The sequence below is a fragment of the Remersonia thermophila genome, chromosome 1 (genome assembly GCF_042764415.1).
Source record: "Remersonia thermophila strain ATCC 22073 chromosome 1, whole genome shotgun sequence".
In the NCBI taxonomy this organism is placed as follows: Eukaryota; Fungi; Ascomycota; class Sordariomycetes; order Sordariales; family Chaetomiaceae; genus Remersonia; species Remersonia thermophila.
This window is the reverse complement of record NC_092217.1, coordinates 2,344,873-2,361,878: the sequence shown is the minus strand read 5'-3', so window position 1 is coordinate 2,361,878 and position 17,006 is coordinate 2,344,873. Positions and strand designations below refer to the sequence as shown.

Sequence of the window (17,006 nt, the reverse complement as noted above, 5' to 3'; positions counted from 1 at the left end):
CATGCTTCGTCTTGTCACAATGGTGTTCCATTCCACCGAGATACATACATGCTTCATCTTCTCTGGATTCCCATCCTATCTAACTCGTTTCTTCCGCCCGATTCCAATGCTATGCTATCGCGGGGGCCTTGGAGTCTGCCCGCCCTTGGCTCTCCGCTTCTCTTTGGGGCCGGGCACATCAATGTCCGGGCTGCCCGTAAACCCAGAAATCAACCCGCAGACCCGTAGGACCGTGGACTCAAAAAGCTCAACTCGCATGTTGTGAGCCATCATGGGGTCCCTTCCGACATCTCTTCCCTCTCCCTTGATTCCACCAATCTTCCGGCCTTCTCTCCTTACTGCGGTTCCTAGCGTCCATCCTCCGCTGGGAGCACATGTCCTGCCCGTGCGATTACGGCAAGCCCCCAGGCCGAACCTCCGTCTGGTCCCTTGGTTATCTTCCTCCTTCTTCCTCGCTTTGGTGCTTGTAGCAAGGGGCGAGCTGCCGATCTGGATGCCTGCCCGGGGCCGCCGGCCGTGCGCGTCATGGGGGAGCTAAGGATGTACGCAGATCGCATCTGCCCTCAAGGCCCTTCCCCTTTCATTCCCTCATGTTCGTGGCTTGTGGCCTGCCTTGGTCGCATTACCACTGAGCAGGCGGGAGAGGGGGGAGGGGGGGGGGGGGGGAGGAAGTGAAGGGGCGAGGCCTACTTGGGCCGGGTCAGAGGAAAGAATGCGGCGAGGGTGCGAAGGGTTTGGTCGCGTTTCTCCTTTCCGCCTCACGCACCCACGTTCGATATCATCAAGATTCGTCTCCCTCAGACGTCCACCCTTCAACCCTCCACGAACGGCAGGCACCCCAGGCACACAACATCCCCGTCGGGTCCCCGCTCCACGCAGCACCGACTGCACACGACCTGCCGATGCCCTCCGCCGGTCGTGGCCCACCGCAACTCGTGCTGGTCATGCTGCGCTCCGAGGGACGACTTTGACGGGGTGTGCGGTTGCGGCGGCGGATTGTCATGTTCGTCGTCCTCGGCGGCGTCGGCGTCAAGCATCGTGAAGGATGTGTCTACGGGGTTTTCGACCGGAGATGATATTCCAGGCGTTGCTATTGCTGCTGCTGTTGTTGTTGTTGGTACGGGTGTCAGCGGGAGCGAGGGGGCGAGTGCGTCGGGGGTCGACATGGCGATGTTGGGGCCCCATCCGAGGCATTCACGGATGCACACGTAGCAGGTGCGCTGGCCGCAGCCCTGGCAGTCGGCGAAGGAGTCGAGATCCGACTTTTTGCTCGGTTTGCGCGAGCAGACGTGACAGCGGGCCATGAGCGAGGCGGCGGACGAGGCTGCCGGCGGCATGGCCGATAAGGATCGGGCTTTCTCGTCCGTCAGGTACCGCGCTGCCAAAGCGTCCTTTCGCAGCAGCCTATAGTCTCGGTGGCCATTTTCGTCGTAGCGAGGAGGGTGTTGCATGGGGTCGTGGTCCGCGTCGATGGCGATGTCGACGGTCCGCTGTCGCTTGCCGGCGGGGAAAGGGATGAACTTCTGGGCGACCAAGGGGCCATATGGGTGATGCGGGAACGGGGCTTCCTGGTTGAACGTCTTTTCGGCGAGACATCCTCGAGGGCTGGGAGCTCGATGGTTAGCGGCACGCGTCTGGCTGGGTCATGGCCTTGAGAGAGCTCGCATACAGGATGTGGTCGTCGTGGTCGTCGCGCCTCCGCTTCTTGGGCTGGACCGAGGGGGATTCTTGAGCGATCGAGGGCATCTTGGCTTCCTTCCTGATGCAAGACGCGATGGCAACCGTGTGTTCAGAGCAGCGCCGCGCTCACAACCTCCAAAAGAGCTGACGGATGACAAAATGTCCCGGGCAGGCAGGGAGTCAAACAAGGGAATTGCAGCTTTCAGCAGCGTTTCCAAGGTTGGATGAACAATCCCATGTTTCTTCGCCCAGGGTTCTACCAGGGTTCAGGGTCTTGAAGGGGGGATGGGCTCCACCCCGTTCCGCTGGGACCCTTGCTCCCCGGCCCGACAACCCTGACGGCATCTCTCAACCCTCGAGCCTCGTTCCGAGCAAGAAAACATGGAATCGCTCCATCCACCAAACCTTTGGATGAGAACGACCCGCTAGTTCCCCCACGAAGTGGGAACCAACCCCCCCCCCCCCCCCCTCAAAGCGCCAACTACTAGAGACGGTTCTGTTAGCTGCATCGGGCCCGGCTCTGAGCGAATCAACGGCAACAAGAGAGAACAACAAGGGATCAGCCACGTCAGGGGAGCACACACCTGATCCATTATGGATCGATGCTGACGTTGGACGCCCTGATTCAATCGCTTTCGCTGGAGATAGACGGCGGTTATGTAAATGTCTTGCTGAGCCCCTGCGCTGCCCGGCTGGCTCGGTCGTGGTACATACCTACCGTACATGGTGCAGGCCTGAGCGAATGTTGGGTCACTTGCATGCGTTAGGTACCTATAGTATCCAGGTGACGAAGGTTACACGTAGGTATTGTGCACAGTGTCCGTATTGCCCGACGGACGTCATGGTCCGGAGCAAGCATGGGGGGTTTCCGCCCGAACCCTCGGCTCGGCGATAGCGATCATGAAGGCCACCGTTGCCCGCTGGGCAGACCGGCGACGGAGTGGTCAGGTGCCTGAAGCCAGCCTGCATGGGCTGTACTGTGTATAGTACATAGTACGCGCCGTCACGAGGGTGACCACGTTATCCGCGGGCACTTGCTCTTTGGGGGCCGCGTTGTTCACAATGGGATGGCGTTTGCGGTTTCCGTTTTTGAGCCATGCTCTTTTCCCATTTCTCCTTCCCTTCGCGCCCTCTGGCTTCGAGGTCACCGGTTGGCTGAGGCGTCATCACGTGGGGCGCTAGGCCGTACAAGGAACCATGGCCCCACTCCCCCAATCAATCGCTGGGACCGCACCTCTGAACTTCTCTTCTTCCTCGTTCCCCCATGTCATCTGCCGTTTGATTGAACCTCACAAACCCCTTCGCAATCCACACCGCCCGCCATCCCAATCGACTACTCAACCTATCCAAAACCCCATCGCGTCGACGATACCAGCATCGACCTCGAGATATGAGTCGTGGCAGCAAGCTTGGCCCCGAGGTAAATCGGTGAGTGCGATGCTTCTTGGCCCCATGGCCGCCTCTGCGTCCTTCTCCACCGGGTCGCAACCCGAGGCGCGCCCGGCCCTGCTGGCCTCCCGTCGTGTCCGCCTCGCGTCGCCATCGGGTTGATACATCGTGGGCTAACCATGGCGTTCACGTCTAGAGCCTTGTTCGTCAAGAATCTAAAGTAAGCGTTTGCCGCGGCGCCGCGTCGATCCCTCCCCGTCGATGGCATCATCGCCTCTAACCTCGGTCTTAGCTATAACGTCACTCCGGAGGAACTGTTCGACCTCTTCGGCAAGTACGGACCTATTCGGTATGTGGCACCCGGGCCGCGTTCGACCTCGCTCGGAGCTTGTGCTGACCCCGCTGCTGCAGCCAAGTCCGTCAGGGCATCGCCAACAACACCAAGGGCACGGCCTTTGTCGTCTACGAAGACGTCCTCGATGCAAAAACAGCGTGCGACAAGCTGAACGGCTACAACTTCCAGAACCGTTACCTCGTCGGTATGGGATTGTTTCTTGTCATTGTGACGCTGGGTTCGTGGTCGCTGACGGCTCGACAGTTCTCTACCACCAGCCCGACAAGATGAACAGGACAAAAGAGGACCTGGACGCCCGCAAGGAGAATTTAGAGCGCCTCAAGCAGCAGCACGGGATCGATTGACAGTTAGACGGGCCTGCGGACAGCCTTCAGAGCCAAACCCTTTTGTCTGGAGGCCCGTCTTCTCCGACAAGTGCCACCTCGGCGACGACAAGAAGCACGGCGGCGTCGGCGCCCCGTGCGCCACAGCGGTCGATCCTCAAGAGAGGCAGGGCGGATCTCGTATCGCACTCCCGCAGGATGCCTCGATTCGTGCGCAGGCTGTTACCTACCGTGCCCGAGTGCGCCTAGGCACGGCCCCTTGGATGCTTGCCTTGCTTCGGCTCGGCTCGACAAGCTAGACGCACGAAAGACGGAAAGAGGCTATGCCGATGCAGACGCAAGCAGTGCTTGAAATTTTCTTTGACCTGGCGAGGCCTGCCACTCCACTCCAACAAACAAATCAAGAGCAACAGTTTATCATGCGGTTATGGGTTATTTTCTTTTCTTTGGTACCACCCGGCTGCGGGTTTCGGAGCTTGAGGTTATGGACTGGGGGGAGGGGGGGAATAACTAGGAGTTTGCAAATCTTGCTTTGGGACATTTTCCGGCGTGACCGGGACGTTATTCCTGTTGGGGCCGGTATTCTCAACCCCCCACTGTTTTTTTCCCGATCTTGGTTTGCCTCATGGGTTACCAGAGGGGGGTCATTCAAGGCAGATTGAACCACTTATCGAGACCCAAGGAGAGGCGGACAGCGACGGTGAATTGAGAGAACAAAGTTCCGATTCTTGAACCTGAAATGCCTTGGGTCTTTTTTTTAGAGGGGGGGAAGGGGGCCAGCCCGAACTGCTAGTCCCTCGCCTGGAGCTCTGCTTGAACCGACCTCGCCGGTGGGCATCACGATAGATGTGTGAGATGTCGATGGTAAGCGGTGGAGAGATGGGCCGTGGATGTTTCGCCGCGGCCATGTAGAAACCAAATCGCCGGCTCCGTTTCAACCAGAATCCAACCGATCCCGTCGGTAGGGTAGGCATACTGTGTGTATGTGTTTCCAGGGCCGAGACGAGCTGTACAGATCTTGATGAGAGCTAGGTAGGGCAACCTTGAAGCTAGAAGCTTCAGACGGGATGGTGGATGCGGTACGTCGTTTCGACTGTTGCATGGCGCGGTCGGACGGAAATGTTGCCCATGCGGTCATTTCAATCCATCTGCCGTGAGGCCCTTCCAAAGGTTCCGGAATCCTGCCAAATCGGGCCCCAGCAGTGGGCCTGACAGGCTGGAATATCCACCGCCCGTCGCTGGGCTGCCAAGCGAACGACGATGGACCGAACGGCAGTAGCGGAGGGTCCAGGCCAACAGTGGGCGGGCCAATGAGTGCACGGTACCTAACCTGAACGTACACAGTAGGGTCTCGTACCGGCGTGTCAGCGTGGGTTGCTGGCGGTGACCTCGCCAGACCAGGCCTGGCCTATTTCCAGGGCGTACTGTGTATGCACAGGCAGGCGGACGTCAAGAAGACCCGACAGGATGATGCTGCGGAACTGGCAATAAAAGCCTATTTTTTTCTTCTTGTTTCTCTGAAACATTCCCAGCCTTTTCTCGCTTTTGTCGTCCTGTTTGTGGAGGTACATCAAGACAAACAAGCAACCCCGTCGATTCCATCCATTGCTTGGGCAGGCGCTGCAGCTTTACATACACTGGAACAAAAAAACCGGGCTCGGGCCAACCTGGTGAGACAATTGACTGGATCCTCAGCGTTTTGCCGCCTGACAGACCCCGTGAACGCTTGCCCCAAAAAGGCAAAACACGGGTCAACTGCCGCAGTGAAATTATCCACTGGTAGTTAGCTGCAGCCGCAAACCCAGGCAATCAATGCTGTCGCTGTTCGGTGCCGTCGGCTTGTCTTCTTCTTCCGCTTCAACCAACTTTACACACAAACCCACCAACTCGATATCTCGGTTCCCTGATGTCGCAGCCCCGCGTCTCGACCGGATAGCAGGGACTCGCCTGCCCCTGACAATCTCCTTGTCCACGGGCTCCTTTCCGTCATCCCTTCCTCCTGACGCCAACGGCCACCGCCGCAACCCTCTCGACCTTGGCCTTGCAGCCGCGCCCTTCACCACCATCCGCATCCCAATCGCCACCGTCACCATGCTCACCACCGTCACCCTCCCTTTTCCTCCTCCGGCCGATGCCACGGAAGTAGTCATGGCAACAGCCGCGCCGCATCCACCGCTCTCCCAAGCCCAGGCCGAGACGGCCGCCTCCCCGCACCGCCCCCCCGGTCCAGGGGACTGCTCCCTCCTCGGCCCCTTTGCCATCCTCGTGCAGCTCGCCCTGGGCGCCCTCGCCCTCCTCTCGCTCGTGTGGAAGCGCTGGCGCGAAAGACCGCAGCGGCCCGTGCGCATCTGGTTCTTTGACGTCTCCAAGCAGGTGTTTGGCGGCGTCCTGGTGCACGCGGCCAACGTGTTCATGTCGCTGCTGACGAGCGGGAGGTTTAGCATCGAGGCCGAGGCGGACGTTGTTGCTGCCACCGCCGTGACAAGGCTGGCGAGACGGGCGGTCAACGGGGTGGTCCGGGTGGGGCTTGCTGCGACCGGCCTGGCGGCGGTGGCCAAGCGGGACGGCGAGGCGGCGACCGCGAGCGGCGACGGGGAGGAATACGTGCCCAATCCGTGCTCGTTTTATCTGCTGAACTTGGCGATTGATGTGAGTGTTACACCCGGGAGCGCCTGCAGGCATGGGTGAGACGGGACGACGGCTGCTGACGCATGTTGCACAGACCACCATCGGCATTCCCATCCTCATCGTCATCGTGCGCGCCCTCACCTACCTCGTTTCCCTCACCCCGCTCGGGAAGCCCCTCGAGTCGATCCAGAGCGGCAACTACGGCAACCCGCCCAACGCCTGGTGGTGGCTCAAGCAAAGCGTCATCTACTTTTGCGGCCTCATGGGCATGAAGCTCTGCGTTCTCTTCATCTTCATGGCCCTCCCCTGGCTGCCCCACGTCGGCGACTGGGCCCTCGGCTGGACCGAGGGCAACGAGGAGCTGCAAATCGTCTTCGTCATGATGCTCTTCCCTCTCATCATGAACGCCATGCAGTACTACATCATCGACTCGTACATCAAGAAGCAAGAGACCGGCTCCCACGCTTCCTCCGCGAGCTCCGGCGCCTCCAACGCCCGCCCGTCCGTTGCCTACGAGGAGCTCCGCCCGGGGACCGAATCCGACAGCGAAACCGATGGCGGGGAGGAGGACGGCGACGGCGACGACAGCTCCGCCAGGAAGTCGCTCACCCACCGCCGAACCGGCAGCAGCCGGAGCAGCAGCCACAGCGTCCGCGGCACCCATGTCCGACTCGCGAGGCGGGACTCGGCCGGCGTGCCGGGACGGTCCAGCACTGCCCACCAGGACCCAGCAGCCACCGAGTACGACCCGAACGTGGACGGCGATACCCCGACTGTCGTTGGTAGCAGCTCGAGCCGGCGGTCGAGCCGAAGGTCGTTGCCCAAGGCGTTCAACTCTCGCGAGTAAAGGAGGGAGAGAAGGAGACAATGACGGGAGCCGAAGGGCGAGGATGTTGGATAGTCCCTCCCAGGGGCTCTTGCGCGACACACCGCCCAGGGAGAATGTCAACAGCAACAAGCAACCTCTTGTATATGGGCTTCGTTTGGGATATAAGCGTTCGGTTGTGCTTCTTTTTTTTTTGGGCTTGATCGCGAGCACGGGCGTTGCGTCACGACTGCATGTTGTTTTCTGTCTCCTGGCTTGCATGTCTTTCTCCTCTTTTTTGGTTTGGCTTTTCTCATCAGCTGCTCGTCTCCGGGTGCATGGCAAGACAAGGACAAGGACTTGGGCGTTGGTTGAGTTGGATATCGGGAACTTGATACACACAACTACTACCTCTACGATGCACAAACATGATTAGAGAATCAGCGGGTGTTTCGTCTTAAGCATATCCGTCCTTTCCCTTTTTCTGTCCTGTCCATGACCGTCCCATCCGTAGCTGTGGCCTTTGGCACGCTCTTTTTCGCTCTCACCATATAACTACCCATCAACCTAAGCTGGCACAGCCGGTTGGAGAGAGGTTGTACACCCATGACCGGTCATCCATCCTCCTTAGCAGGCGTTGCATGGGGGCCAGAAGAGTATGCAGGGTATTTCCGACATACCGGATCTTCTTGTGTCACTCTTTGCCTTGAACCGATCTATAACGCTGAGTGGTACCGGGTGCTGACCCGATCCCGCGTGCTGACCCGATCCCGCGTGCAACGGTGTGTACACAGCAGGCCGCACCCCCCCTTCAAAAAAAAAATAAATAAATAAATAAAATACCATGAAGTGACGGCACATCTCGACATCTCAACAGCGTTGTCATAACATCGACTCGACATCCAAATCAAAGGTTAGGTAATAATCGCGCATCTCTTACGATAGCGAGCTAGCTTTGAAAGGGGCGTGCTAAAGAAACCGAAATGAAGCAACAAAAATGGAGTGATGAGAAAACGCTCCAACAGTCTAGAAAGTAAAGAAACCAGCTCGACTCCATGATAATGTTTGCTGCCTCACCTCGTCCCCTTGTTCTCCCCGTAACTCCAGAGCCGCACCCCTCTCCTCTCAGCTGACAAACAAACACACCTGCAAACGGTAACCAACCTAACCCCCTTCCGAAACCATACTAGAACTCAGCATATCACCAGCTCCAGCCTCCCCTTCCCCTAACGAGGCAGCTCTTCGTCGCTCCACGGCGCCGTTGCCAAGAAAGAAGCTGACCGACCATGTAGAAGCGAGGGCTTGCTTGTCCGCGCGAACGTGGACGGCCCGCTCGCGGCAACGGTTGCCTTCGCTGCTCGTAACGAAAATCTTGTTGGCGAGCAGGGAGCGGGGGAGCTTCTTGGACCGGAAGTGCTGCTTGATGGTAGGTTCCTCCTTGATGCCGTGAGCGCGGAGCTCACGCAGAAAGACCGACGCCGGGCTGAAAGAGCCACGCATGCGGTTGACAGCCTGCCTCACGCGGCTCACCTGTGCCAGCCGGCTGTCGGTGCCGTTGTTGTGAAGAACCCCCCCGATCCGCTCGGCATAGGTGTAACGGAGCTTGGTGTGGCCTCTCACGCCGTCCGAGTCCCAGAAGATGCCGCTAGCGCCGAAGAACGGGGCGAGCGTCGTGGTCGAGTTTATCGTTGCTCCCTTCTGCGTGGTGTATGTGCCTAGCAAAGAGACGGACGGTTCGACCCAGGCATCCGGATGAAGGGGCCTGCCGGATGGCGAAGATACGATCCACCATGCAGTGGTGGAGGAAGAGGATGGGGTCGAAGGCGGACCACTGGATCCAGCCCATGTGGCCAGGCTGCGTATTCGTCTGGCCGGGACCGCCGCCGCCGACGGTGGCGTGAATGGTGTTTGCTATCCGCGACAGCGAATGCTTCATGTCAGCCAAGAGGCGAAGGGAACGCAAACCTGCAAGGTCATACATAGTATGACATAGGCTCGGACTGGTCCGTGAACTGGAGCATACTGAGGGCCAGGATGTACAGGGTCCAGAGTTCAGAATCCTTCTCAATATGGCGGGTCTCCTGGCGCACTGCGATGTCGCTGTCTGCCGTGGCGTCCACCATGATCATGCCGGCATGCCGGTCCAGCTGGCGTTGAATTCGTCTGTAGACATCGAATCTGTATTGGCCGTAGCCCCCGTACTGGGCGAGGGCCAGCACGGGTGTGTAGCATAGGGAGAAGAAGGCCAGGGGGAGGTGGAGGCCCAACATCGCTACCGTTTATTTGCCGCCCAGCCAGTCATGGACGAGTCAGAAGGGATATTGGTGTGGTGGTTCTGAAACTTGGGTTGGTTCAATTTCAGGGGAAGAAAAGCGATTATTAGGAGTAAGGTACGGAGCCTATTGAACCATACAAGCAGCTGTTATCTCGAGTCGAACGTGCGGTCTGTGAATCAGGGAAAGAGACGAAAAAAAAAAAAAAAAAAAAAAAAAAAAAAAAAAAAAAAAAAAAAAAAAAAAAAAAAAAACAGACATGATGGACTAATCTTTGAACGGTTTTGGTACGCCCTTTTCCCCTCCCGACGGAGGAGTCACGGCTATTGAAATGACCAAAAGAGCGAGAGATCGAGTGAGCTTGTCCCAGACTGAGGCTTACGACCTTTGGCCTTGATCCGTACCTTTTCGGAGAGGGATATCATTCTCTGTCGGCTGTCAAAGATGGCAAATATCGAGAATATGAATAGCCGTGAGCAAAACCTGAAGACGGGCCTTCAAGAAGACGAAGGAGAACAAGTCGTTGCAAGCAACGTCAGCCATCAAACGGAGCTGGCGGGCAGCCGCAGGCTGCACTGCACCGAGTGCCGTCTTGCTGTGTTCCTTGAAGGAGGGCTTTCGTTGCTTGTCATGTTTTCCTCATTTGAAACAACACCACGGACAACCTTGGAAGCATATCCGGGGACAGTACTCGTCCGCGGACATGACAAAGCTTGGTAAGGGGACTCGAAACAGTGGTTGACAGATTTTGGCTTTGATTGCTCTATGACACCCTGCTTTGTACATGGAAGACAAGCAAACAGAAACACAAACCATCCCACAAAACCATCTCATTGCGCGCCACCCTTACCCTTGCTCACGCCGCTGCCGTCACGCTCGACGGAGGTTTCGGCGCCGTCGGCTTCAGCGCCCCCCGATGGACCACATCCTTTGTATCAACCCGGAACTTCAGCTTCACGCCCATGGCGGCGAGCTCGGCATCGAGGAACTTGAGCGCGCCAGGCACCGCCACCATGGTGGTGTTCTCGCCGCCAACCCACTGCACGCCCTGGCCGTCCTCCCAGATTTCGCCCTCCAGCTTCATCAGGTCCAAATCCTTGATCATGTCGAGGCGCTTGGCGCAGTTGCGGCAGCGCACAGCACCAATCTGCTTGCGCTTGCCGATGAAGGGCGACACGGTCGGCTGCACGGCCAGGAACGAGCCGCAGGTACGGCAGATCCACGATTTGGAATAATCGGAACAATTCAGCAGACGGTCCTGCAGCAGGAACGCCGTGCCGTGCGCCAGCAGCGCGTCACGCTCCATTTCGCCCACGCGGATACCACCACCCTTCTTGCGGCCCTTGATAGGCTGGCCGGTCGTGGGGACCACAGGGCCCGTCGTGCGCACTTGGTACTTGTCGTTAACCATGTGCCTCAAGCGCTGGTAGTAGACCACGCCGATATAGATGTCGCAGGATAGCTCCTCGCCCGTGATGCCCGAGTACATGGGCTCGTTGCCATGGTAGTTGTAGCCCGCCAGCCGAAGCTGCTCGCCAAAGTAGTCGGCCGCTGTGTTCTCCTCGTCGAACCGGAACGGCGTCGAGTCTTGCGCCAGGCCGTGCAGCGCGCCCGCCTTGCCCGCCAGCGACTCGACAAACATGCCGATTGTCATGCGCGACGGGAAGGCGTGGGGGTTGATGATGATGTCCGGCTGGATGCCCGACTCGGTGAAGGGCATGTCGACGGCCGGCCACTTCTGCGAGCAAACACCCTTTTGTCCGTGACGCGACGAGAACTTGTCACCGATGACGGGGGACCGCGGGATGCGCAGCTTGATCGAAATGGTCTGCAGGGGTTCGGTGCCCGAGTCGCTGCCGATGACGCGGACCTCCTCGATGAAGGCGTCTTCGGCATCCTTGTACCGCTCCCAGTGCGTGATGCCATCCTTGTTGATCAGCTGCCCGCTATAGTCGGCCGACACGGTGTGCCAGGCGCAGAGGATGTCTCCCTCTCTGACGAGGCGGCCCACGTACGGCAAGCCGTCGGCGTCCAGCATCTCCCGATCCGACGCCCGGACGGGGCTGCCCGGCGCGAAGCCAAACATCTTGGTGATGGTCTTGGATGTCCGCGTCCTCGAATCGTCCTTGAGGCTGATTTTCTTGGTCTTGTAGATGGTGCCGTGCCCGAACCCGCGCTCATGTGCCGACTTGTTGATGATCATAGCATCGTCCATGTCGTAGCCGGTGTACGAAATGACAGCCACCACGGCGTTCATGCCGTTGGGGAAGTTGTCAAACCCGTAGGTGTTGTGTAGCGGGGCTCGCACGATCGGTGTCTGCCCCGTCTGCAGCCGGTACATTTTGTTGTCCGTCCTGTACTGAAGGGCGGCGCCGGGGGTGCCCATGGATTGCTTGCCCATCTGACATTGGTACATGTTGCGCGGCGACTGGTTGAAGTCGGAAAAGGGCGTCATGTTGGCAAGGATGGAAAGGATGTTGGTTGGGTCGAACTCGACGTGCGTAGAGTCGCCGGGGAGGATCTCGGGTTCGGTGCAGGCGATCGACATGTACGGCTGCTCGTGGGGACCAACCCAGTCCTCCTTACCCAGGGCGATATACTTGACGGGACGCACCATTCTCGCTGGCTGCGAGCACATGTAGATGCCTGGATATGAGCCGCCCTTGGAAGGGGGAACGTAGCCAATCTCAAGCATGGCGGGGATGCCGCGGCCTCCCTCGACCTTCCAGCGCCGCAGCGTATCGGCGACCGACTTGGCCGCGCTCGGGGTGCACCAGCCGACGATCTTGCCATCCAGCATCACGACGACGCTCTCACTCGTGGCCGCCGACGAGTAGTCATTGACGCCGAGCTCCATGGCCACGGCAGGGACTGCCGAGACGTCGATCGAGTCGGTCATGATCTTGCACTTGTGGGCCAAATGGTTCAGCAGACCGCAGGGAGAGCCATCTGGAGTGTGCACGGGGCACAGGAATCCCCACGACTCGGGCAGCAGCTTTCGGACCGTGGTCGTCTTCAGCTGAGCAAAGAAGCTACCACGGTGCACCATGCGGAAGTGGCTGATGAAACGCAAGAAGTTGAGCTTTTCGGCCACGATGGTGAAGCCCGAGACCTGTTGCAGGTCAAGACCCGACGGACTTTGCAGGTTGCCAGTCGACAAGAAGTACTCGAGGCCGTTACCGATGTTCTCGTTCGCCCTCCGGAAGATGGCGATGGGGAAGTCCTTGGCGAAGGTGGGAGAGGTGAATGACACGGTAGGGTTCCTTCCGAGGTAGTCGCGCAGCGCAGCGCGAAGCGAGACGGATAGAAACTCGTCGAGACGCTCCTTCAGAATCATGCCGTACAGGAACCCGCCCAGCAGGATCTCCTGATTCTGCACCGCGTCGGGGTTGTCAACGGCGCAGTCGCCAGCCACAAGGGCGTAGAGCTTTCGGCACATAAAGAGCAGCATCTTGAACTTGTCAAGATCTTGCTCCTCGGTGACGTTGACGCAGCCGAGGTGGACGAGGACGATCTTACGGAGGAACTCGGTGCCAACCTCGTAGTCCGACATGGTGTCGGGCACGCCGAGCACGACCCTGAATTTCTCTCCCAGATATGCCCTGGTCTGGGACTTGGTGTAAAGGCCGTATGACTTGTAGGTGCGGAGGAGCAGCTCGACCCGGTCGGTCAGGAACGTGTTCTCGATGCCCTTCGAGTTGGGCGGTCCCACCAAGCCCTCGAAGATTTCGCGGTCGTTTGTCTCCACGAGGGCCTTGAGGATCATCATGACGGGCACGAGGTACTCGTTCTTGCGCCATGAAAACCGGAACGTGACGTTGCCGTCGCTGAGGTAGTGCAGGACGTTGGTCTGGGAGGTTTCGTCTGGCCGAACGGATCGTACTATGATACCGTACTGCGTGTACGAGGCACCTCGGTTTGCGAAGCTCGGACGAATAATGGCCATCGGGAAGTTCCTCTTGTTGACGAGGAGCAGGCGGATGATCTTTTCGATGCCGTTGACGATGAAATACCCACCCAGCTCTTCAGACTCCTCCTTCCTCTGAACGAGCAGCGCAGGGGAGTTGTTTTCGAGGTGGCATTTGTTGGACTGGACCGGTCGGGGGCACGGCATGTCAGAGGGACCACTCAGAGCAAACGGCGGGCTACAGCAGGCACCATGCATACCTTGACCATGATGGGCATCTGGCCCAGCTCGCGGACAAACTCCTGGGGCTCGCCATCGTTGACCCGGAACTCGAAGGTGGCAGTGAGCTTGCCGCGGTAGGTGACGTGCCGCTCTCGGCACTCGGCGGGGAAGATCTCTCGCCTCTTCGCGAACTTGTTGGACGGCGGCACCTGGGATTTCTGAAGCGTGACGCTCTTATACCGAATCGTCAACTTGTTCTTGGTTTCGGGGGCGGCCCTGTCGTCGCCGTCGAGGTACGTCTTGGTCCCAATCTCGGCGAGCGCATGGTCGAGGAGGCCAGGTTTGCCGTCGTTCCGGAAGAGGGTGTTAAAGGATTCGATATGGGGGTTGACCGCCTCTTGAAGAGCCGGGTATGCTGTTCGATCGTTCGGAGGGTTCCGAAAGAGCTTCTCTCTACGGATCGTATTGAACTCGTGGTCCCACGAAGTGTCTGTTTTTGCGGGCGCCATGGCTGCGTTTTGATGATGGGGGCTGATGTCGGCCCCGGGAAGTGTCAATTGGCGTTGAAGGGCGTCGCCGGGAAGACTGTCCGGCAAGCCTGAGTTTAGTCCAATGCCTGTTCTACCTTGTGGTCATTACCAAGCTCGACAATTGAGCCGATGGACCAGCGGGGTTTATTGGACTGTCGTTTGATGCGGATGTGGTGGGTGCTGTGATGTCAAGCAAGAGTTGATCAGTTGCAGCCCACGTCCCCGTCTCAACTTTTTTTGCCTTATCGCTTATCGGCCGTCGGCGACAGATTCGCAGCCGGCAAGGTGGGTGGGTCTCCATCGGCCCCACGCTCGCGGAATTCCGCTTCGTGAGGTCGGGTCCATAACTAGCTCATCCACAGTAACTATCCTACTGTTGCCTACTACACAGCACGTCGTGTCCGTGTAGGGTTTCTTGGTGTGTATACCCCGATGTTTCTTCAAGCGGGTTATCTACTATCTCCGACGAGGTCTTCGTACCATCCCACAGGCTGCGATACCTTTTCACTTGTCCTTTTCATGCCGTCCCAAGAACATGGGCATCATCCAGGCTGGCCTCCCGCCATCCCCTTCTCCTTCAACCTTCTTGGCCCGGCTTAGGACCCAGGATGCCCACTTTTGATTGCTTAGTGAGGCAAAGGGAACGAGGGCTCTGAGCTGAGCCGCAGTCATGCCGTGCAACCCCACGTCACATCCGAATAGCCTTCCTGGGTGGCTGGGTGAGCGACAGAACGAAGAACCTCAGGAGAGGGTCCCCGTGAGAGGGCCCCCGTGGAGGCCCCAGCTCTGAAATGGGCATTCCTCATATGCCTTTCTGGAGAATTCCCGCCGAAGGCTCTCAGCTCGGCACGGCCCAGGCCATCAGGGGCCCTTGTCGATGGGCACCTGCAGCGTCGTACTGAGCCGAAGATGCTTCCAGGATGCAATCGCAGGCTGGCATGGGATCCATCCGCCGTTCGTCGGAGGGCGCAACGGGGGTGTGCTCTGAAGATTCTTGATCGTTATAGATAGGGCTGTCCTCCAGCTCCGCACCGTAGTGTAGCTACTCTCCCACTCTTGCGCATTAGTAGCAAGAGTGAACCCATTGCAGGGCAGACAAGATGGTCGCCGCGATGGATGGACCAGCCCTCCCGCGGGGGCAACCACGGCGCGCGCCACGAAGATGGATGGTCCCAGTGGTATCGGCTATCACCACCGGCCAGGCGCTACGGGTGAGCCCAACCGCAACCACGTTTACGTTGCCTTTTTGTGTCCTGCGGTCCGCGGTGTTAGATATACGATGCAGTCGCTCGAGTCGCTTCAAGCAATTATCAGACCACCCTCAATCATACATGGAGCAGCGTGGGGAGGAAGGGCGTGTGCGCACTCACGGAGGCTTCGAATAACAACGGGCTCGAACCAACCAGCTACTACATGGATGGGCAAGTATTACGATGGGAACACAGCTCAGGGTCACCACCACGCGAGCGTTGAGAGTTCTACAACCGCTTTTGTCAACCATTGAGCTCCTGTGGTAAGTCGAGGACCGACATCCTGTGCTGCAAGGCAAGAAGAAATTGCGGTTTTGGCGTGTGTATGCTGACGGTGCCGCCAGTGATCGCGAACATGCACGACAGCCATGATCTACCTGGCGTCTCCCGATGCGGGACCTTCTCTCTCTTGGGTCGGCTACCCCGAGATGCTTGGTCTGCCGCAAGGCGTGTATACGATTTACTCAGAGTCCTGATCTCTCCGACGGCACCTCTACCCCGAGCTCGAGGTCCAGGTCGACTCGGACGACAAGCAGCTTGCCAAGGGATACAGGAACACCCAACACGGAGACCGGCCTCGCTGGGAGCCCTGCTCTCGACGGCTCAAATGCAGCAAGCGGCGCGGCGTCACCGAGCGGCCCGGACGCCTGGGGTCATTGTCGGCGCGGCCGTAGGCTCCATCGTTGGCGTGGCGCTTATTCCGCTCGCCTTCTTCCTCGGCTGGCGATACGCATCCAGGAAAAACAAGGCCGCAGCGCCGGTCACAGCAGCGGCGGGCACTTCGGCGGCCGATCCGCCGGTTCCCCCGTTTAACAACCCAGGGCTGGACGGGACAGGACCGCCAGCAGAACTCCCTGGGGGCGCGGGCCTTGTATATTCCTACGGCCCGGAACTACAACAACACCCTCTGGTGTGGAATCGGAACCATGCAGCCTGGGGCCACCAGTCAGCGTACTACCCACAGACTGGTCAGATACCAACGCCGCGCCAGCTGCAACCGGGCCGGCAGCAACCGGGGCAGCAGATGTCTTCCTTGCAGAAACCTGAGAGTGCTGTTTATGATCTCAGGGATGAGTGATGGATTGATTATGGGGAGGAAACAGAACATGGAGCGGATCGTCAGTCTTTCTCAACCCAGCCTGAGGTTGCAGAAATGCTGGGAGGGGTGCGGGGTGGCGCCGGGTTGTGTAGTGCCGGAGTGTATATGGAAACTCGGGCTGCATCTGAACTCTGCGGTTGAGTTCAAGAGTTGTGACCCTTGGGTGGTGTGATGCAGACTCGGGTCGTACATTGTACTTGATCACTTACCCGCGAGTGCCTGTCTGGTCCCACTGTGCATCGATTTCTCCGCATGATGGCATCCTACAAGCCTCCACAGGCGGTTAGGGCGGCCTTCCACAAAGCTCTGACTGGCCTCGCTGCAACCCATCGGCGGGGGGTTTGAGTCCTGCATCGTCCTCATCCAGTCGAATTGGCCGCGAAGCCAGCACCCCGAGCCCCTTTCTCCCAGCAACCCGGCCGGCTTTCAAGGCCATTCCGAGCCAGAGCCCGGACCACTCGAGAAGGGCTGCTCAGTTCGCTGAGTAGGGGGGGCATGCAGCTTGAAGGTCGCAGGGCTGACAGTTGCAGTCTGGGGTTCCAGAG

The 17,006-nt window shown here is 58.8% G+C and overlaps 5 protein-coding genes across 5 annotated transcripts; 2 read left to right on the top strand and 3 right to left on the bottom strand.

The window, feature by feature from the left end:
* Nucleotides 1-812: 812 nt before the first annotated feature.
* Nucleotides 813-1,746, bottom strand: VTJ83DRAFT_662 (uncharacterized protein; the record flags this gene model as incomplete). Its single annotated transcript, XM_071013351.1, has 2 exons — nt 813-1,605; nt 1,670-1,746. The coding sequence occupies 2 exons, from the start codon at nt 1,744-1,746 to the stop codon at nt 813-815; spliced, it is 870 nt and encodes a 289-aa protein (XP_070870015.1).
* A 1,324-nt stretch (nt 1,747-3,070) lies between these two features.
* On the top strand, nt 3,071-3,768 carry VTJ83DRAFT_661 (uncharacterized protein; the record flags this gene model as incomplete). The annotated part of the gene is made up of 5 exons (XM_071013340.1): nt 3,071-3,108; nt 3,266-3,289; nt 3,362-3,418; nt 3,481-3,608; nt 3,668-3,768. 5 exons carry the CDS (start codon nt 3,071-3,073, stop codon nt 3,766-3,768), a joined length of 348 nt encoding a protein of 115 aa, XP_070870014.1.
* A 2,070-nt stretch (nt 3,769-5,838) lies between these two features.
* Nucleotides 5,839-7,222, top strand: VTJ83DRAFT_660 (uncharacterized protein; the record flags this gene model as incomplete). The annotated part of the gene is made up of 2 exons (XM_071013329.1): nt 5,839-6,396; nt 6,470-7,222. 2 exons carry the CDS (start codon nt 5,839-5,841, stop codon nt 7,220-7,222), a joined length of 1,311 nt encoding a protein of 436 aa, XP_070870013.1.
* A 1,151-nt stretch (nt 7,223-8,373) lies between these two features.
* Nucleotides 8,374-9,450, bottom strand: VTJ83DRAFT_659 (uncharacterized protein; the record flags this gene model as incomplete). The annotated part of the gene is made up of 4 exons (XM_071013317.1): nt 8,374-8,406; nt 8,462-8,895; nt 8,963-9,091; nt 9,204-9,450. 4 exons carry the CDS (start codon nt 9,448-9,450, stop codon nt 8,374-8,376), a joined length of 843 nt encoding a protein of 280 aa, XP_070870012.1.
* Nucleotides 9,451-10,309: 859 nt separating this feature from the next.
* On the bottom strand, nt 10,310-14,091 carry VTJ83DRAFT_658 (uncharacterized protein; the record flags this gene model as incomplete). The annotated part of the gene is made up of 2 exons (XM_071013306.1): nt 10,310-13,543; nt 13,621-14,091. 2 exons carry the CDS (start codon nt 14,089-14,091, stop codon nt 10,310-10,312), a joined length of 3,705 nt encoding a protein of 1,234 aa, XP_070870011.1.
* Between the last annotated feature and the right edge of the window lie 2,915 nt (nt 14,092-17,006).